Source organism: Phalaenopsis equestris, unplaced genomic scaffold (genome assembly GCF_001263595.1).
Source record: "Phalaenopsis equestris unplaced genomic scaffold, ASM126359v1 Scaffold000002, whole genome shotgun sequence".
NCBI classification, from domain to species: domain Eukaryota; kingdom Viridiplantae; phylum Streptophyta; class Magnoliopsida; order Asparagales; family Orchidaceae; genus Phalaenopsis; species Phalaenopsis equestris.
The window spans coordinates 17587927-17610303 of record NW_018164444.1 but is presented as its reverse complement, the minus strand read 5'-3'; the positions used below and the strand labels follow the sequence as shown (position 1 = coordinate 17610303).

The following is a 22377-nucleotide window of genomic DNA, read 5'->3' as shown; positions in this document are numbered from 1 at the left end:
CTAAGTGTTCACTTCACTTCATCCAAGGGTCTCTGGTTGTTGTACCTACGTACATAATCCAAATCAACATATAAAACATGATCTCAGGTCCACTAAATGCATGTTCAAATATTTCAATGTATATTCTAACTAATAAGGGGTTATAAATATTAATATCAATTTATCAAATAATTTTCTCTTACTTGACATCTCATTTTTAGACCATTAATAATTCTATAATTTCATTGCTCTTCAAAATGGGATTCCAAATGAAGAGAGACATTGAGGTCTCTCTATCAATCTCATGACTAATCTCCCACAAGGCGGTCGTTGTACTTCTATATTTGACCCTCCCTCTGCTTGATCCTCAACCAAATAAGCAACCCTATGATACAATCCAGCCAAGCATGCCATAAATAGCAACAAATTTTGAATTAGAAGAACTTTGGGATGTGGGCGCTAACAGCTCCCCTAACGCGAGGCACTAACAGCGCCATAATACGTGCGCTAAAAATAGCGCCCGGACGCAGTCACTTGCCACGGAGGCCAAACTGTGAACCAACACAAAGAAGCGCGACAGCGAAAGAGCTCTTGAGCAGAAAGAATTGTGTTCCAAAGGGAAAGCTTCACATGTTGTCGCATCCGTGAGGTATTCTCTTGGATCCTTCTTGTCTTCCCACCCCTTCCTTTTGTGTAAAAGTTTTCTTTGTTCGGTGGGATCTATAAATTGTTATCCTTTGTGTGTGGGAGACGGTCTTTGTTGTGTTTGCTTTCAGATTTTCTATGAGGAAAGTTTTCGCTTTTGTAAGGTTGTATCTGAATAGGAGTTAGTGCCCCGGTTGTATCCTACTCCAAGATGGAGATGTATCTTCCCTTTTCATCTTCTCTAACCCTTTTCACCCACTCATCCAAGCCGTCGGCTTGCTGCGAGCTCCACCGGCCGCTGTTTTCCCTCACTAGCTGCACTCTCACGGCCTCTCCTATTGCTGCTTACATTTCCCCACTCGTTTTCCACCCTTCTGAAGTGCGGGCGAGTCTTCCCAGCTGATGTCCCACCTTCCCAGCTTGCTACTCCACCTTCCAGCCTACCTCTTTGCCAGCCAACACACCTTCCAACCACCATAACCTGCTGCCCCTTACTCCAGTTCACCCTCCAACCCCTGTCGACCACTCTCTTGCAGTCAACCGTTGCTGTCCCAAACCGCATATCCACCTCGCTGTCCTCCACCACCCTTGAAATACATCTTAGAAGTGTTTGCGTGTGTCGTGTATGTTTTGTTTTGTTATTTTTTGTTGTATTATGTTGTAATCCTTTCTTTACATTAATAAAAGTTTGTTTTTTTTTTTTTTTTGTGTTTCCAATATTTTTCCTACTAATTCTGGTATCACTTTGAAAGCACGATATCAAAGTTGTGAGTTTAAATACTCAAAAGGCACAAATGATTAGAAAAAAAACCAAACCATAAATACAACCAAGAATTGAATCCAGTGAGAAGTTCAGAAGAAGATGATGAATATGTGCTTGCATGCCAATATCCTAATGGAAGGAGCTTAAAGCGCGTGAATGACAACCCCTGTTTAACAATTTATATAATCACATATTATCTCCAGCAATACAAGCTTTAAGTGAAACACAGAACAGGTAGTTCTAAAACCATTTAAAAAAACTCCATAAGTCCTTGAGTGAAAAACCACAAAATTGAGGAAATGATGTCCTTAAAAATAAGGGGCATATGGGATATAGTTGAATTACTAAAGAAAGAAAGAAAATTATTTGGAGGAAAATGAGGTTTAATTGTAAAATATAAGTCTGATTATAGAAAGATATAAAGCGCATAGAGTTATCAAAGGCTTCACTAGTCTAAATTATACAAAGTTATTTACATAAGTAGCTAAACTAAATACAACAAGGTTCTCATTTTCATTGAGGGCTTAATGAAAAAGGTATACATGGATTTTTCACCTAGCTTTGCAAAATAAAATGAAAATAAAGGAGTTTTCAAATTAAAAAAGTCCTTTAATAAATAACAGCAGTCACCATGTTTGGTGAAATTAAAGATGTACAATAAATTAGGTATTTATTATGAATGGAAGTGGACAGAAATATGAAATATATTATAGTCTCTAAGCAGAAATACACACAACATGTATTGAATGAAACATGTATCTTTTCTTGTCAACAAGAAGAAACACCTAAGCGTTATACTCAAATTATAAGAGAACAGGAGGAATTCCAGCAAGGACTAATATCAGAGATACGTTAAGGAAACTAAAATTCTCACACAAAGGCCAATTTTAGCCTTCACAATCAACATGGTAAGTATATGCGTGCATTCTCCATCTGAAGAACAGCAAAATGTAGTCTGAAAAAACTTGAGATGCTTGAAATTTACGCCAATAAATATTTGTTTTTGAGAAAAATGAACAAAGGAGCATGTAGGTTTTTATAGACGTAGTTTGCACATAGATTATTGATGGCAGAAGGTCCACATCCAGTTGTTGCACTAAAGTATCAGGAAACTTAGTCACATTGAGAAGACCAATAAAAATGTATAATGGAAAAAACTAAGGGGTTGTTTGGTTGGAAGGATTTGTGGTGTATTTAATTAATTCACAGGAATTTGAGGAAATTATGTATTTGGTATGAAGTAATACAAGTACAATATAAAGTTTCAATGAATTTAAAGTTCACTCTTTAGTTCTTTTTAGTTGAATTTAGAATTCATCCGATTTGACCTAATTTGAATTACACTATAAAATGCTATCGACAAATTGCTGCCCCCCACCGCTCTCCGCAGTCCCGCCACCCTCCACCTACCTATTTCCTCCCAAATAAATTATTACATATTTTCAATCTACTTCAAACAAACAAAAAAAAATAAAATGTTGCGTTTATTTTACAGTGAACCAAACAACTATAAAGTATTTTAAATACATTGCAATAACAGTACTTTGCAAACCTTTTACATTGACTTCATTTTTAGCAAATCACAACCCCTAAAAGAACAAGCTATGCGTCTGCTGAAATGAAAAATTAGTAGCAAGTCTGCAATCAACATGGCACACAATTGTCTACCAAGAACAAACAAAATATGATGAAGAACACAAACAATTTCTTGAATAACATATTAGAGAAGACTTTATTTTTAAAATCTATGTACCTAAAAAACATTAAGTGAAAATCTATCAAGGTTAGGCTTTTTTAATTTCTATAATCTTTGTTCCTTAAATGGTAAATGAAAAAATCCTACTAACAAAAGGGATTCAGATAAGCATTGAAAAATCAACTGGCAAGCTAGGAATGATAACTATGTATTCACCAACTTATGAGGGAATTGAAAAAAGTGGAATTAAATTCCTGTGAATACGTAAGAAAAAAAATCCATATTTTTTGCAGACATTAATTAGAATCATTCTTATCTAGCTTGTTACTGCCGTCATCTTGTTTTTTTTGTTGGTTTTGATTGAATTATCCGAGCTTAAGACGTCCTTTAAAGCCATTGTTGTTGTATGAAGCCAACTCAAGGCATATGAATCAATTCAGAAGAAAAATAAACTTTCTTCTCTGCTTTCAAATACAAATTAGCACTCACCAGCTTTCTCAAGTTTTGACTGACAGTCAATTACAAGACTCATATAACAAGTTTAAGTGATAGAAACAAAATGAAAATAGAAATCATCACACAAAAGTTTAATATCTTTTGCTAGACTTGGTCTTGATTACAAGTAGGAGCACAAAATAAATCAGTGTCAGGCATATTCGTTATAGATGTTGAAAGCAATGACTTACATGGCAAGATCGTTTTTTGCAATTGTGCTTCATACTCAATTCCAAGAACAGGCTCTTCACGGAAGAAGTGCTGCAATTCCAAAATAAACAAATTAAACGACTTAATATGAAAATTTCTCACAGATAGTAGAAATAGTAGTAATATCTATCATGACTGAAGTAGATGCTAATAATGAAACAGACATATAATGAACTAACAAAGGGTGAACCCATGCAACGAATTCTCGCTAATTTGCAAAGCCTATTTCCATATTTTAGTACTTCACTTCCATAAAACACAACAATAAGATGATATATAATCGAGCTCTTCAATCTGAATAGAATATGAAGCATATAAGCCTTGATGGGAAAAAGAAGATCCCAATTTGACAATAAATAAATTCTAACATCTCAATAAAAATATAGATGTTTTAGCTGGCAAGATGTACCAAGTGTGATTAAAAAATGGGTCATTTACATTCATATCACACAATTCATATGTATTTACATATCTAACCTCTAAACTTTCATATTTACATGCATAACACTCAAATATTTAATATTATATAAAAATACCAACATCACAAACTTTTCAATAGTGAAATACACCTATTCAGGCATAAGTTTATGACAACAAAGTGTAATAAATTTAAATATAAAACTTTAGTGTTAGATATGTAAATACATAAAAACTATGGTTTATGTATGTAAATTTTCCTAAAAGCAAAGCATAATGTAAAACAAGCAAAACCACAGATAAAGCATCTCATACTAATAAATTACATGTCCATCAATGAATCAATTTGATTTTACATAAGGAGAAACAGCGTAAAATATAGAGGGCAATAAAAAACTTTGATATGGACTTTATTTAAGTTGGGAGGTATAATCCATCACAAAGAGAATTTATTCTACCAATAACAAGCACTTTGATTATTTCAGCCAGAACTTTGGACCACAAATTCATGATCTTTTATGCTTATCATCATAATTTCTGTGGTACATAATTATATAAAAGACTTTTGGGGCGAATATTTTTCAACTTAGGCTTATTGAAGTTGTTGGAACTGAGCTCCATAAGTGAGCGTGATTAAAGAAAGTTCTAGCGATGTTTATTACTTCTGCATTTATTCACTTGTGAGATAATATTTATTTGAGTTTCTGTGACTTTTTTTCATTCATCATACAATTAAAATTACATTTACAATGTTTTATCATTATCCTTAAGCATAAAATATTATTTTCACCCAGCCACTACTTTATTTTGTGTTATCATATTAATTTATGCAAATAAAAGATGAAGGTGATTCCCAAACGCTCATGAGTGACTCACTTTTCACATTTAAGAGTGTGAGTTCTAAAATATGAACTCATTTTCATCAACATTCCACAAGACATGCAGAACGTGTCCCATGAACTTGCAAAAATTTAAACTGGCACTAGCAGAAAGAGAAACTCATAAAATTGCCAGGTAGTAAAATACTCTCTACTTTTCATAGTTTTTAATTTACTATCCGTCTATTTTACAAAACAACATTTATTTACGACCAGCAACTCTCAACTCGCTATGAAAATCAATGTTTCTCAAATTATTTAATCTTATGATAAAAATAAATAGCTACTAATCATATTTCCATCAAATTATTAGAGTTCTTGAAGAGAAATCTACAAATTCATATTAAGTGCGCAAATTATTATTTCCATCATTTTTATTTACCGTCCTTCCATTGTACAAAACCACATTTATTTAGGACCAACAACTCTCAATTTGTTATCAAAATCAATGTTCCTCAAATTATTGAATCGTATAATATAAATAAATAGCTACTAATCACATTTCCATCAAATTATTAGAGTTCTTTAGGAGAAATCTACAAATTCATATTAAGCGCGCAAATTATTTATTTCCATCATTTTTTTTCAAATTAACGGACCTTCTTATAAAAACACATAAATGTGTTGAAAAGAGAAAAATTGATAGCTATACACTAATATCAAATACTTAATTCTACCAGCTAAAGCTACAAAAATATTTCAGATTTCAAATGTTTAAAGATTAAAAAAGAAATATAACAAAAGAAGTTGTTTAGTTCAAAAGATAATTTTATAAATTTTAAAGAAAGGCAAATTTTGAAATTATTGATATATAAAATTGTGTGCTTTCCCATATTTATGAATTTATGTTTAATTTTATGAAATTTTTATTATCGTCTTGAGGTTTATGCCTTGATCCCCCTCAAGGCTTATGCCACATCTCGCTAAGGAAAAATTTTTCAAACTTGATTTCTTCTTTTTAAATATTGGTTGACAAGGGTAAGTCCTTGAGCATCCATTTAATAGAGATCCATTCATGCTGCCCAACAGTAAAAATAACCTCAGACATTGAAAAATGGCAATAGAACTCAAGAACCAGTGCTTGGGAAAACACTATTTTGTCCATTACTATTACTAATTAAGATTTTAGTTGTAAATAGATTTTATATTTAATCCAAATAATTAGGGGTTCCATTCTTCCACAACACAAATAGATAACTTTTTTATATCCCTATAAACAATAAATGACATTCAACTCTTGATTCAAGACACAATCCTGTTTTAAAAAATGTAACGATAAAAAAATTCCCAAAAGATTCTACTAAATATTTTCATGCATTTTTGCGCTCTTTGTATAAACTCATAGGCTAATGAAAAAAAGATCTACAAATCCTGTCCTTATGCATAATCATATTTTTTTAAAAAATTCTATTTGGACTTTAAAAAGCAAGATGCGTCTTCATTAGCACATAGAACTATTCATTGGCATATGTAATAAATTATAAGTCTAATATAACCTATGTTTAATGTGATTTGAAATAACTTAGATCTGCTCATTATGGCATTTCTTCATAATTAAGCTAATTTATGTCAATGAGATTATTTTTCCATTAGCACACTAAAGATATTAAAAAATCAATTTTAATAAATTACGCAAAGCTCGTACCATTTTCCTTATGGATGCAAATAAATCAAGCATTCAACAAGCTACTCGTGACTCAACTCAATTAGTGTAATACAAAATTTTGGCCTACTCAGGTAAATTTTTTATCATTTTAAAATATATACCATTTCTGTATTACCTAAAATTCAATCGAACAAATTTTATAAAATTTAATATTTTGTTTGATATAAACACTATATAGAAATTATTAATAAATTTTGAGTTATAAAATTTAAAATAATAAATTAATTAATTATTGAATTAATTAATCAAATCTCTATTAATTATCCGGTTAAGATAGCAATCCCACCGTACTCCACGACATGTAGCGACGGGATGGCCATTTGGATGGCTTAGATTAAGCATTGATATTTTTATTCCTATACATGATATTAATGGAAGCATCCTATTCCTAGTTTTGCCAATCTCATCCCTGTCACATTGTCGTTCGCATGAAGACATGTTGGAGCGGCGAATCGAGAGGGGCGGCTCAAGGGTAGGGCATTTCTGCAGAATAAACAAAGAGCATTTCTCTCAGCTTTAAGTTCTTCCTCTCCCATAATTGTTGCTTTCCGCAATCAGGACTTTCGCTGCACCAACACTACAGCTGGAAGCGGGAACAAAAGCCGGATGGGCAAATAGAGAGTTATAGCTCTCGGGTAAAGTGATTTCAAGGAAAATAGAGAACGAAAAATGGAAAAAGAAAAGAAAGGGAAAAGAGAGAAGAATATAAAGGATTTCAGGAGATACTTAGTATTCGAGGTAGCATTTTTATTTTAAATATTTTTGTGAAATTAATATACATAAATACACACATATTAGTATAGATAATTAATATTAATTATAAATAAACTAACACATCCTAATTTATTTGTAATGATTTATTGTTTGGGGCGAGTTTGGAGATAGAGTTAAGATGGTATAGCAGTGTGAATGTTGTATGAGCGGAAATAATTATCAATTGAGAATTTTAATGTGTTAAGTTGCATTTAAATTAAAAATTCCTAAAAAATTTTAAGATAATTATGTTACAAAGATTGTGTACTCTAGACGGCAAGCTCAAGACAATCTTGGGAAACCCGTCACGAGACTACCCCATCAATCCAGAAGAGCAAATCATGTGTTAAATTAAAAAATATATCATTCTATAGAATTACTATATGACACATCGATATGAAACTGTATTTAATTTATGCATATAGTTGAATCCTTGCATATGTTATAAAAAAGTAAACTTGAGCAAACACAATTCATTTTACTGCTTTTAGTATTTTTATTGAATTTGTGAGCATATTTATTAAATCAATTGCTTGCAGATATACTTATACACTGTATATGCATATGAAAATGATCTTACAAGTTCTTCACTAGATCTAATATTACTAAATTACAATCAATGTATTCACTTTTAGATGTACTAAACTCTAAAGTTGACTTCCATAATTCATTTTTTTTCTTGAACTTTCTCTCTATTCTTATCCACCAGAAGGATAATATCAGCAAAAGGTATACACCAAGTTTCATTCTCATGTAATGTCCGGTAAAAACATCCTAAACTATAGCAAAAAAATAAGCTTAAAGCCGATCTCTGATCTAATGCAATTGAAATAGAAAACTACTTGGTCAATCCTCATTGTGTTCAAACATAAGTAACAGCACTAGTGCACATATCTTTAATGATTTGAATATAAACAACATCAACACCTTTCTTTCCTAGAACTTTCCAAAATACTTCGGAACATTATCATAACCTTTTTTAAAATTAATAAAAATCAGGTGTAGATCTTGTTTACTCTCTTAATACTTCTTCATCAAACCTCTCAATAAAAAAATAGCTTCCATAGTAAACTTGCCCAACAGGAATCCAAACGGATTTCTAGAAATTTTTGTATCATGTCATAACCTATGTTCAATTACTCTCCCCCATAACTTTAATGTATGACACATTAACTTTATAAAGATCTCCTAAGCATAATAAAATCACATCAAGGATAGTTTTCATTGCATTTTATAGGTTTTGGAAATGATTACAGAACATTCAAGTCAATTATATTGGCTAATCAAATGATACCCCGGATGTACAGAGTTTCGATAACTTTCATTTTTCAAACAAAAGAATGATATATATATATATATATAGAGAGAGAGAGAGAGAGACACACACACACACACACAAAGAAAGTGTTATACAAACAGCACGTAACTCTTAAGAATTCACATATCTAAAACCCAAAATTTATTTCGTCATACTAACTGTATGGATAACAGTAGAAAATTGAGTGTTAAACATGCAACCAAAAAAAAAATCCCAATACATTAACCGACTTTAACTCTAACCATGTAAGTAGAATTGTTGTCACCCACATAGTGGATTTCGACAAAATAATTAGCATTGTCGGCTTCGACGAATAAAGTTGCTTAAAATTCATAAAACCTTTGGCACATTACGATGATGTGAAACCAACTTCATGATCAAGGCAAATCCCAAAATGGTCATCAACACAACCATATAGCTAGAATGAATAGCCTCATCCTCAAATCTCAAAACAATGTAAACTTGTATAATTGAAGAACTGATCCTTCATATAGCACAACAGCAAACCATGGCCAATTTAGATGGTAATAGCACAAAACCAAGAATGACCCCGCAAGGATCGCGCTCGCAATGATGAACTTTCAGAAAGATTTCAAATAAATAGCAGCCATTTAAATATTGAGATCACATAAGCGATTAAATCCCAAGATATATCAGCATATATGTTTAGTCATAAGGTTTCTCAAACATAATAACAAAGATAATCACCACGAGCATGACAAAATCATGAACAAAACAACCTCGTTCTACCATCAAAAATTTAAAGAATGTCATGCAAGGAAAACCAAAAAAGCACTAAAATCCTTTTGGATCTAAATATCAGAAAATGGAGTGTAAATTCCGTAACTTAAGTAACCCCATAAAATAGTCCCTAGCTGCATGGGTTGCCTCCTAAGACATCCATGATGCCTTGCCATTATATTGACTGTTCGAGGAAAGCACTGACCATGAATAGCTTGTGTTAAACAAAAAATGTAGTTGAGCAGCATCACCACCGCCTGCGGCAAAACATCGAGCAGCCAAAGCGAAAGGAAGGCTGAACAACCAAGCAAGAACTTCGAGCAAACTAGCAAAATTTATAAACAAACAAACAAGAAAACAAGCAAAAGACAGAAATATCGAGAGCTCGAGCAAGGAAACTGAAATATCAAGCAAGAAAACCGGGCATCCAAGCCAAAGCCGAGTAAATAAGCCGAAATAAAAATCCATCCTTGCGACCCTTGTTAGCCTTCTCGCGAGAAGGAGAGGGCGAGAGGGGGCGCGAATAAATGAAGGAGGGATCCGCTAGGGTTTCGAGTGTTGTGAGTTGGAGAGGAGATCGACTGAATGGTAAGAGCCGTTAGGGTAACTCGCATGTGTGGGAGAGAGCCGATGGGACCTCGTCCCTATGTGTGTGTGTGTGTGTGTGTGTGTGTGTGTGTGTGTGTGAGATTAAAAAATAAAGTGCCTCAAAGGGAAATATTGCTTGAAAGAAAATTATATAAAGCAGTAATAAGCTCATCTATCTATCTTATATGAGTGATCTAGTGCTAGGAACAAATAAACCGCTAACAAGAAAGGGTGAGAAATGTGAGATCGGTATAATAAAAATGAAAAGAAAAAGCACAGCGCCTGTTGATTACAAAGTTTTAGAAAACAGGTTATGGTGGTTTGTGAAAGTAGAAAGGTAAGCAAAAAACGAACCAATAAATCACTGAGAAAACATGTGGAAGGCATGAAGATAAAATGTAGATCAAGTAGAAAGAAAAGAGGGAGACTAAAAATAAAATTTATAGAAGTTCTGGGGAGAAAAAACTTGCATAAACTAAAGCCAACAAAGCATTCATCACCGTAAAACTTAGAGAAAAAGATTGAATAAAGCCAGTAAGCAAGAGTTCATATAAGGCTACCAAAGATGATGATGACCTTGATTGTCTGAGCTTCGCAATCTAGAGAAAACATAAAAATCAGGTCAAGAAAAAAATCAAGCTTTAAGTAGGTCCCAACAATAAAACTTACAAGTAAAAAGAAAATGGCTAGGCGCCACCATAATGAATAGAAAAGGTATTTTATGCAAGTTAACATGATGTACTTCTCAAGATTGTGGGTTTATAGTTTGGATAAGCTCTAGAGATTAATTAAACAAAAGTTTTTTCAAATAAAATATTAAAAAAATACATAGATAGGGTAACAACTCCATGGAGTTTTTTGTCACTTGAAAAATAAATCTTATCATAGAAAAACTTATCCCTCTCTGTATGAAGATCATTAGGAGTAAATGAGATGTGTGTTCAATAGGACTTACGAGATGTGTTTTAACAACACGTAAAAAAATCAATAAGTATAAGAGAGCATGATCAGATAACCAAAACAAGAATTTCACAAAATAAATATGGCAATAAAGTCAAATGACAGTCTCAGATTATATGAAGAAATGACTAATTAGTTCAACGCCCAAAGCCAAATAATAGTTAACTGTTGGGGGCGTACCACATATAGCACACAATTCTAATGTAATTACATATCTCACACCTAAACTTTCATATTTACAAACATGGCACTCAAACCTTTAATATCACATCAAATATAACACTATTACCCCTTTTTAAAAGTGAAATACACCTCTTCATGCAACGGTTTAAAGCACCAGAGTGCTATCTATGTAAAAATAAAAGTTTAGGTGTGAGATATGTAAATCCATAAGAATTACATGCCAGATATGTAAATGTCCGTAAATGGTAAATGAAATAAACTGCAGAAACTGAGACATAATTGTACTTGACAGCAAGGGTCTAAACAGTTGCAACAGTAGATGATTTCTTGCTATTGGTGAGATTTGATTGCAGCAGCCAAAAAAATTTTCCAAAGTATAGCCAACAAAAATAAAGCATAAAAAGACAACATAAACAAAAAAAAATTACTTGAAGATATTCATCACGCAACACTGTTGATTGCATTTGATCACGTTCGAGGAAGGCAGATTCTATCTCTGACATCATCAGTGCCCGCACAATAGATATCTCACGATCTGAAAACCCATGAACCCGAAGCCGCGCAACCTGAAAAACATTATATACAGACTTTAAAATTAAAAAAGGGCATTTACGTACATAGTGCACAATTTTTATGCAATTACATATCTCACGCCTAAACTTTCATATTTACTTACACAGCACTCAAATCTTTAATATTATCAGATAAAAAATAGCTAAAAAATAGCATTGTTGCCTCTTTTTAAAAGTCAAATAAAACCTTTCATGTGTAGGTTTAAAGCACAAAAATACCATGTAAATATAAAAGTTTAAGTGTGAGATATGCAAAATACATCAGCATTGTGTGCTCCGTATGTAAATTGCAGAAATAAAAACATTTGCACATCATCTCTATAAGTGAAAAGTAGTATTCACCTCCATCAACATCGATTCAAGTGCCTCAACCGTCCCTCCTTCTCTGCAACTTGAGGACATTATATAAGCCTTAACAGGACGAACTAAAACATCAGCTGCTGAAGAGCACGAGAAGTGTGGTGGATCTTTGCAACGGGATATCTTGAAGAACCTCTGGTTTAAAGCACAATGAAACATTGCTTCTGCCAGTGAATTCCGATAATTTTTCACGGTTTTCATCTCATCCAAAGGAATCTTGCAGCTGATCATAACTGCAGACTACTTTAGACACCAAAGAGAGGAAACATGGGGATTAAAAATTTAATAATGATATTTGATGCATAGCATATTAATTTTGTTGTGTTATGCACATAGGCATGCATGAGGATTTATTGTACTGGTTAGATAACTTACTCCGGCAGCTTCAGATTCAACAAAGCATGAGAACCGTGGTTCGTTGTGTGATGGCACAAGAAATTCTGGTATAATTGGAGGGGGGTGAGAAATTGAAGTCTTTTGCCCGAAATGAGTCTTTATTAATTCAATTACACTCTACCAAGGTCCAAGAAAATATAGGTTTAGTTCATTAAGCACGTCAACATAACTCAAGAGCCACAAAAAAAAAAAAATTTTAAAATACAAATAACGGGCATTTACATACAAAGCAGGCAATTCTTAAATATTTACATATCTAACTCATCTATTTTTTTACATTTATAACACAATCTTTTATATCACATCAAAAATACCACTATTGTTAACTTTTAAAAAATGAAATACATTTTCAAGCATGGGTAAAGTGGCATAAATATAAAAGTCAAATTTTTGTCGTTAGATATGTAAATACATAGGAATTATGTGGTATGCATGTAAATTTCCCCAAAGCAAAACGACAAAGCTTTAGGGAACTCAGACCTGTGCATCAGGAAAATCACCTACAGCAACAACAGCCATGTTGTGCAGATGATACCATTTATCATAAAACTTTTTGACTGTTTGAGGAGTAACTGTTCGTATTACTTTTTCTAATCCAATTGGTAAACGTTCCGCATACTGCAACAAAAAAAAGCAATCAAATGATCAAATTAAAGGAGAAATCAAGCCAGCTGGTATTGGAATTCAGATTAATGTGAAATAAATTTATTGATATGAAAGTGAGGTATAAATAATTCTTAAATGAATCCTAGAATAGGAAAGACAACACAAAAAAAACAACAGCAAACGAAAAACATAACAACTATATCTCTAATTAAGCAATTCACATTAATTACATGGAGATAAAGGAAACAATATAAAACATAAAATAGGAAAGAAAATAAGTACAATCAAAAGAAATTAAATTAATATTCATAACTTCTAACAGAAATAAATTATTTCCTAATATAACTTCTAAAACTCCCCTCAAGTTGAAATATGGTTGAAAATCATGATCAACTTGGATCTAAAAACATCAACGGGCAAGAAGACCTTGTGAGCTAAAACTTGAAGTCTTCATCCCGTACTGCGGTTATCTTTGACTATCGTTTCTATAATGTCTGTAGATAAGCAGAAGGCTCCTATAGATAATGTTGTAAGGAAGTTTGCAGAGAAGTAGACAACCTACAATAAAAGCTGACTTCTAGTTGACTGCGGATGTCATCGGTTGCAATTTCGGCAGTGTCTATAGTTAGATGGAAGACTCCTACAGGTAATGCTGTAGAAAAATTTGCAGAAAAGTAGACAATCAACAAGAAAAATTACAATGTATGTTCTGCATAAAGAAGAAAGAACGCCTACAGGGAAAGATGCAGGGTAAGGTCTGAGAAAGGGTCTGTAATAAGAAAAAGTTTCGAAGGATGGTCTGCTGCAAGAAAAGGTCCAGAGGAGGGCCTGATGCAGAAAAAAGCTTTGGAAGAGGACCTGCTGCATAAAAAAGCTTTGGAAGAGGACCTGCTGCAGGAAAAAGCTTCGGAGGTCTGATGCAAAAAAAAGCTATGAGGAGGGTACTGCAGGAAAAAGTGCAGGAGAATTTGATGCAGGAAAAGGCTACGGAGGACCAACTGCAGAAAAAAGCTCCGAAGAAGAGCCTAATGCAAAAAAAAACTCCAGAGGGCCTGCTGCAGGAAAGATTCCGGAGGAGGGTCTGCTGCAGGAAAGATTCCGGTGGAGGATTGTTGCAGGAAAAAGTTCTAGAGGCCTACCACAGAAAAAAGTTTCGGAGGGGTTGTTGCAGGGAAAAGCTTCAGAGGAGAGTCTGTTGCGCACAATCCGATGGAATACCTCTCTCACATGGAGCTCGCATGGCTTCAATTCTTCCTTCAAAGATCAAACACAATACCTAATTCATACAAACTTTTAGATAACTCCAACACCTTTTCCTCCGAGATTGGGAACTAAAGTGAATCAATCAACTCCAACAAACGGTGTGTGCATTTCTCAATCTAATGAATCTCCTTCAACAACCCAGTACAATTCCTCCTTTCTCCCTTCTTCGATTCCTCCATTATCTTATCATGAAGTGACAAAATCGAAGCCCCCTAAGAAAAGCTCTTGGGAATTGAAAATTACTTTGAAACCCACTGACATGGCAATGTATGGAATCGACAAGAGCCCACAGCAACAAATGAAGAACCGAGTTCATGGTGAGGAACTGGTGGCCGCAATCTCATTGCCACGTGAAGCATATATGTTGCTTCCAATAGCTTGCAGTTGTCGTGCAATTGACCATGATATGGAACGCTCCAGGACAAGGACCAAAACTGGTCACTGGTAAGATGGTGATCCTTGTCGGCGCTTGGGCTATTGCGGCCAAACAAACGATTTCGCAGCGTAAGAATTTACATCGGGTTCTTTTCATCAAGCATAAGCACAGTGAGATCCGTCAAAGCCTTCTTAGCGCTGCGGAGCTGGCCCTCGCCAATGGGTTTTTTGCACGTATCTAAGGAAATGAGAACAAACTAGATGTGCTTTTGCCACTCCTCACCTGTACGATCTCGTCGCGTATGGCGTTGCAGATGTCGAAGGCTTGACCCAGCGATCTTAGAACTCAATGATAAGACGACCAAGTGGAGGATAGTAGAGGATCGTCCGGTTCTTGAAAAGAATGAAACGAAATTCCTCTTGGCAAAGGAGGATTGAATGGAGTGGCTTATGTAACCAGGCAAGCGAGAGCAGCTCGTCTCCTCCATAAGAAGAAAGGTCAGTAAAAAAACTAGCGACGTGGCGCTGGAAGGAATTGAGCCCTTGCTCTTGGCTCGAGCTGAGTTCATGACGGCCCATCCATGGCATGAACTTGATCTCACCGGAGGCTTAGAAGGGAGCGGCCAATCACGGCGAATGGAACGGAAGATCCCTGACAGTCTATCGTGGGCATTATAGTTTAAAACCAATAGGATTCGAGGGACAAAAGGTGAGTACGAATAGATCTTGAAGAGAAAACAGTAACGTGAAAGGCTACAAGAGAGAATTCCGACAGCGAAGTCAGTAAGAAGTGGAAGTTTTCATCGGAAAATAGTAAAACGAGTAGGCGGAAGAAGGGCCTGCAACAAGGCAAAAACTGCCAGTTGCAGGGAATATGAAGTTTCTGGCGGCAGGAGACTAAAGGATTTGTTTGAAGACTCTGATACCATGTTGAAATTCATAATAATGAGGAATAAATTATTGATATGAAACGGAAGTATAAATAACTCTTAAATGAATCCTAGAATAGGAAAGACAATAAAAAAGAAATAACAGCAATGTAAAAATATAACATTTATGGTTCCAATTAATCAATTCATATAAATTACTTGGAGACAAAGAAAACAACATAAAGCATAAAATATGAAAGAAAATAACTCTAATCCAAAAAAATAAATTTAATCCACATAACTTTCAACAGGAATAAATTAATTCCTAACAAAGCTTCTAACATATTGTAACCAATAAAGTTCTGGTGAATGTTGACTTGAAACCAGATAAAATATGGGCCCATTTGGCATCATTTTTATTTTATTTTTTTAAGAAAATGTTCGATTAGAATATTTTTTATATGTTCTTATTCTCGTTTTAAAAAATAAATCAACTTGCTTTTAAAAACACCTAAAAGTTGTTTTGAGTGCTTCTCAAAACAACTAGCTCAATCAAACATGTTTTAATTTCAATCAAAATATAAACAAAACAAAATAAAAGCAAAAAATAAAAAACAGAAAATAAAAGTAATTTGAAACCGCCCCTACATAAAAACTAGTGAAGCAATTTATTGGAGTGCATGGCATTTAACAGAATCATCCAGTTAGTTATAGATTCCCAAAGGAGGTGTTGGAAAGAGCTTAACCTCAAGGTACACCTCATATATAGAATATGATTAGATATGGTTTTGAGATTCTATAAATAAAAACAAATTGATATGAGTCTAATTCTTAAAGCAGGATTTGGTTAAATTCCAACCCAAACTATGTGTGGATGACTTGTTGCAGAGAATATAAGTATGACTAAAATTAGAAGAAAAAACTAAAAAGAACAGGTATCATCACAATTTAAATAAAATAAAAATGTTTCATAGAACATGTATAGTGTGAATCTAAAAGCCACCAAATAAAATAACATATAACATAAACGCTTTTATAGTAGTACATCAACACAGAAACCAAACATTTGAAACATCAACTCCAAAACAAACAGAGAGCACACTGACCTTATGTTGTCAACTCACTGTATATGACTTGAGATAGAATGCATATCAATGCTCCACAAAATAGTTAAGTATTAAAATAGTCCGTATTGGATGATTTAGCATCCATGATGCACACTAATCATACAGCCAAATTTGTACATCACACATAAAATGTAGTGTATTTCCTTGAATGTCGAACAAAGATGATTGTCAATCAATGACTAGATAGTTTAAAATTTCAAGAAAATTCAAATAACAGAAAACGCTAGCAAACACAACTGAGAGTGATACAAACTCAAAAGGAATTAATAGAGCAGAGATAATATTAGCATAATGATTCAACTTGATATTTCCAACTAGAAAAGTGTCAAAACGATCCCTGACTTTTTGTAGTGGCATTTTAGTCCCAGAGTATTTAAGTGTCAATTTAGTCCTCTAAATCTTTTAATATGGGTTGAAATAGTTCTCAATGAGGACTATTTTGTCTCCCATTAATGATATGGGAACTAATTTAGCACTTTTATAAATTCAGGAACTAAAATGACCTAATGTAGATAATCAGGAAACTATTTTAGCACTTTACTCCTTTTTCCAAATATGACAGACTCATTTAAAGCAACACCAAAAAACAGACTAAGAAATAGCACCTTTGATCCTTCAAACATTAGAGTCCAGTGAGCATCTTGCATCCGACCAGAAGCATTACGACCACTCCGATACTCTTCTAGAACAGCCCCGCGCTCTTTTTCTAGATCCTTTGCTGAAAACCGAACCTATATCATACATAGGTACAATAATAAAAAAAAAACATCTAAATTATAACAGAAATAAATGATAGACAGCACACCTCGGAGCTGAATTCAGCAAGAATAGATATTGCCTGAGATAATAAGTCAGGTTTGTCTACTGGAACAAGCAATTCATAAATTGTCTCATCTGAAGAAGTTAAAGCATTCTGACAAGCACCAAACTCAGCTCCAATGCTTTCAAGAAACTTAACAATATCATGGTTTGAATATTTCTTTGTGGCACTAAAAGCAAGGTGTTCAACAATGTGAGCAACCCCACGCTCTTCTTCCAAAACTGAGCTGCCATAAAATATAATCAAATGGCACATTGTTAGGCAATGTGCGGGCAACCTTTCAAAACCAAATGACCAACAAAGAATTTGTAACTCTTCTAATTACTTCCATGCTCTAATAACAATTTGAGGAAACTTTTCCACACTAGAATATAAAACGGGAACCTAACGTGGAAAAAGGAAAGGGGCATCTACATACATACCACAAACACCTAAACAATCATATTTACATGCATACCGCTCAAATCTTTAACATCACATTAAAAGTATCGCATTCCCTGTCATTTAAAAAATGAAATACACATTTTCATGCAAAGGTTTATGACGCCAAGGTGTTATAAGTAAAAATATTAAACTTTGGGAGTTAGATATGTAAATACATAAGAATTGTGTGGTATGTATATAAATTTTTCAGAGTATAAGTTGTTGCGACTAAAGTAGCCTGTTAAAAATTAGAACTACTCAGCAGTAATAGTTGTACTTGAGTTAAATGGTTCACCAAATTCTATGAATTATGAGTTTGATCTGGTGATTTGGCAGATGTTTTTTTTTTCAGGCAAGCCTGCTAACCTGAACCAAAACTTGTGAGATGAGCTTCTACATGTTGTTAGGATGTCATCATTAGGAGCAACTTAATTCTTATTTATAGAAAAGCCTTTTTGATAGTTCCAGAAAGTCAAATTTTCTTTTCATTTAATTACTTTTCTTCTTGCTTACTGCCATACAAATTTCAATATAATCATCATTCTTATTTTTCTGAATTATATTAGGAACAGAAGTAGTGCTTCAAAAAAAGAATTTTAAGTGGTGAAAAGTTCCAATAATCAAAAGAATAATTTTGCAATGAATATAGGTTATCCATCAATAGTCAATACTACATGGATGTTAATCATTATTGATTATCAGTTTGACATATTCACGATGTGTGTGCATGATTGTAGTCTTCAGCCTGTGGATGCCACAAAAGAGTTCGATGATAATCAAATGAACCGATTAAACAAAAGCCTGGTATTGAAAATGATTATTAACATCATAAAAACTTAAAGATCATTGGGATTCACAGAAATACTAAAATAAATATACTGATAATTCTTATCACATTAACAAAAATATTTCCGTATTTGATGAAGAAGAAGATTAGATTGAATTTTTATAGTTACATACTTAAAAAGACATTTAATTCGCATTAAATATATGAACTAGGGCGTATGAGAATTGTTAAATTAAAGTTGGTAGTAGGGTTTGCTAGAAAATTTTGAAATGAAGTTGAAACTGATACTGAATATAAAATGAAGATTGAGCTTAATTAAAAACATCTACAAACAAATTATTGTGAGCAATTGATTGAAAAGTTTGAGAAACCTGGAAAAGATAACCAAAGTGCCGGTTATTACTCTAGCATATTTGAAAGGATATTTTATAAATGTTGTCTATCAGAAGCATAGTAAATTACAACGTTGAGATTTTTTAATTGCCATAGATTTAATAACAAGAATTTGGTAAGAAGTTATTCTCCTGAAACTCTAGATGAAACTTATAAAATTAATATAGATATTAAAAGATAATATTGAACCCTTCTGCTAAAATGATTATATATTTTCTAGTGTTTCAAAGATAGCACCTTTTTTTTTCTTTTTTCTTTTTTTTGTTTCAAAGATAGCACCTTCACATAATTGTCAACCTACCATTGGGTTCCACAATAAATTGGCACCGGATACAAGCCTAAACAAAAATTAACACTCCTAACCATAACTACTAAATCTTCTAAGAAAATCCTATCATATCAGCTTTGATCTTGAAGCTGCTCCAATTTAAGATATTAAAGATAATGATTTACGGTTAGAAGAAGACTAATAATGTAGATAAGATAATTAATTACTACGATACACAGACATTTTAAAAAAGCCTTTGTATGTTTGTGTGAAGTGCATTTTGGGAAAAGACGCATTCGGCACTAATAGTGTTATACACGCTGAAATTTTGTTTAAGTGTTTTATTCTAAATTTAAGGTCAAATATGGTCGGAGCACTTACCGATGGGCATCCCACTACCAAATTAATAAAGTTAAATTGGTTCCGCATCAATGAGTTTGTATATTTGTGATTAATTTAAATAAAATACCCTTTTTCAGGCATTTTTTATTCTGTGGAGATAGTATAATTTTAAAATCATGTTTAACAATGAATGCCATTGTTGATTTATTGCCCAAGATAAAATGCATTGAAAACATGTTAAATGCAATCATTACAATATCAATGTTAGTTTTACTTGAGCTATTCCTAAAGCTTTTTATATGCCACATGTGATTATATTTCATTGATTATTTCTTTTTGAACGAAAATATTGAGATTGAACGGTCCAATGATAACGATTTATGACCAAAAATATTGTGCCAATGACATATCAAGTCCTACTTTTAAGAGTTATTCCATGCCCCATATCCGTTGAGTGATGATTTATATCACCAATACCCACTCTTCATAAATTACATATATTTGATTGCACATTCTGAAGTTGGGCATATAATAGTATTTAAACATGAATTGAAATAAAGCTGGCTTTGGAACTATTTTAGGTACCTATTGAAATTCAATATCAAAAATTAAGCTCAAAATATAATATGCATTACTATATTGACACGGGAGCGACCCAGGAGGAGTTTTTTCCCATCATTGTTACAGTACCACAACAGTTACCCTAGGCCTATAAATATGTTGTTTTTGTGCCTTTAGGAAGTTTTGGTTTGGGTTTCTACCATAACAGCCGCAGATGTCCGTTTTTCTCTTCGAAGATTGCGTCCAAGGGATTGGATTATATTCCAGTTGTATTTCTCTCCCGAGGTGGTGTTTGTTTCTCCATACCCTTTCTGCATCCTCCAAACTGCTCCCGCCCTCCATTCGCTGTTGCAGCCGCCCGAAATTGCTGTCGATGTTGTTCTTCCTGCAATTTATGCATTCCAACCCAAGTTCCATATGATTCCAGCGCACCCACTTGCTGCCATCACTGTTCCAGCCCCCTGCCTTCCACCATACCAGCTTTCCTCCTTCCAAATCAGCCGTCGGCTCTCCCTCTTACTTTTTCCGACAATTCACAGCTTCCAGCATGCTTGCTTCCATCGCCGTTCCAGCCATCCCTTCTCGCTGTCCTCGCTGTCCTCGCTGTCCTCGCTGTCCTCACTGTCCCAGCCCTCCACTGTCACTACTGCAATCGCAATGCCTTCCCGTTGTTATTTTCCTGCTATCCAGCCGCCCCAAACAGCAAACCGCAGCTGTTTGGACCGTCTACCCTTGCTGCCCCCCTATTCCAGCAGCACATAATCTCTGCTATCCCTCATCCGCAGTCCAGAAACCCCTCCCTACCTCGCTGCCACCTTTTCAAGCCCCTTATCCATCACCGCCCTCACCCGGGATCCACTCTAACATGAGTTTGTGTGTCGTGTGTGTTGTATTTTCCATTTCAAGTGTGTTTGATTGTTACTGCACATTTGCTTCCAATAAAAAAATTTCAGTTTCTATTATTGTTTGGGTTAACTTTGGCATCATATCTAAACAAGAATTCAATCTCAACAATAAATAAAGCAAGCTTTGGACCTTAATTTGGAGAAAAAAAGTTCCATTTGAATTGAAACTAAGTATGATTCAAATGCAGAGTTGTTGATAAAAGTTGACCCTGAGTGATAAGTCAGGCTTGAGCATCTTCTTAAATTTGCTCTTGAGAAATTATTTATCGAGTATGTTATTTTGCAAGAGAATGAACGCATTGGCTTTATACTTCGATAAAGGTTGTTTGAATCTCCACTTACAGAAATTGTGTGAATTTAAAATTTGGAAAGAAATTAACGGTGAAATCATTAGTGAAACTTTTTCTGACAAAAAACATGCATAGCAGAACATCAACTATGAAATTGCAAAAAAAATTTGAAGAGAAGAATCATCGAATTAAACCATTTGAAATATTTTTCAAAGGAATAGTATAGAATGCTTATTCACGAATCACCATTACAATGAAATAATTATAAGTTTTATTACATATTCCTTAGAAATATATCAAAATCTGTTAACAGTTGTATAAAAAATTACTCATTATTTAGCGTGACTTCGGATAATTAAAAAGATATCTCATAAGATGCACTGTCATCTTCATGCATCATTATTTTTTGGTTATGTCATCATCGATTACCTGCATAAATTATGTGCTGATACAAGGAAAAAAAATTTTGTTGTATGATAATGGGTATAAATTTTCTATTAAAATTCAAAAGCAATAAATAAAAATTGATTATATTTTAGTGTGCATTCATCCTACATGTTTTTCGAATAAAACATTATATCACCAAGCCTTCAGACAATGCCTAGTCAATAGAATAATTGGGTCAAATTGTTATGATGTTGATTTCATCCTAACATAAATATGAGTTCCACTTTCAATGTTGAATAGATATTACCTTATCGAGACACATTCAAAACTCCTACTTTCAC

The 22377-nt window shown here is 33.7% G+C and overlaps 1 protein-coding gene across 2 annotated transcripts in view; it reads right to left on the bottom strand.

Annotated features, from left to right (window-relative positions):
* Positions 1–22377, bottom strand: part of LOC110037373 (zinc protease PQQL-like) — a 69917-nt gene that overhangs the window by 41945 nt on the left and 5595 nt on the right. The window contains exons 2-8 of one of the 2 annotated variants that reach the window (XM_020742009.1): positions 17666–17906; positions 17466–17591; positions 13101–13238; positions 12600–12737; positions 12207–12464; positions 11721–11858; positions 3770–3839 (exon numbers count right to left, since the gene is read on the bottom strand). In XM_020742009.1, the coding sequence (XP_020597668.1) occupies positions 3770–3839; positions 11721–11858; positions 12207–12464; positions 12600–12737; positions 13101–13238; positions 17466–17591; positions 17666–17906 (1109 nt within the window). Of the gene's footprint in view, positions 1–3769; positions 3840–11720; positions 11859–12206; positions 12465–12599; positions 12738–13100; positions 13239–17465; positions 17592–17665; positions 17907–22377 lie in introns of those variants that run through there. The other variant, XM_020742018.1, reaches the window with a different exon arrangement.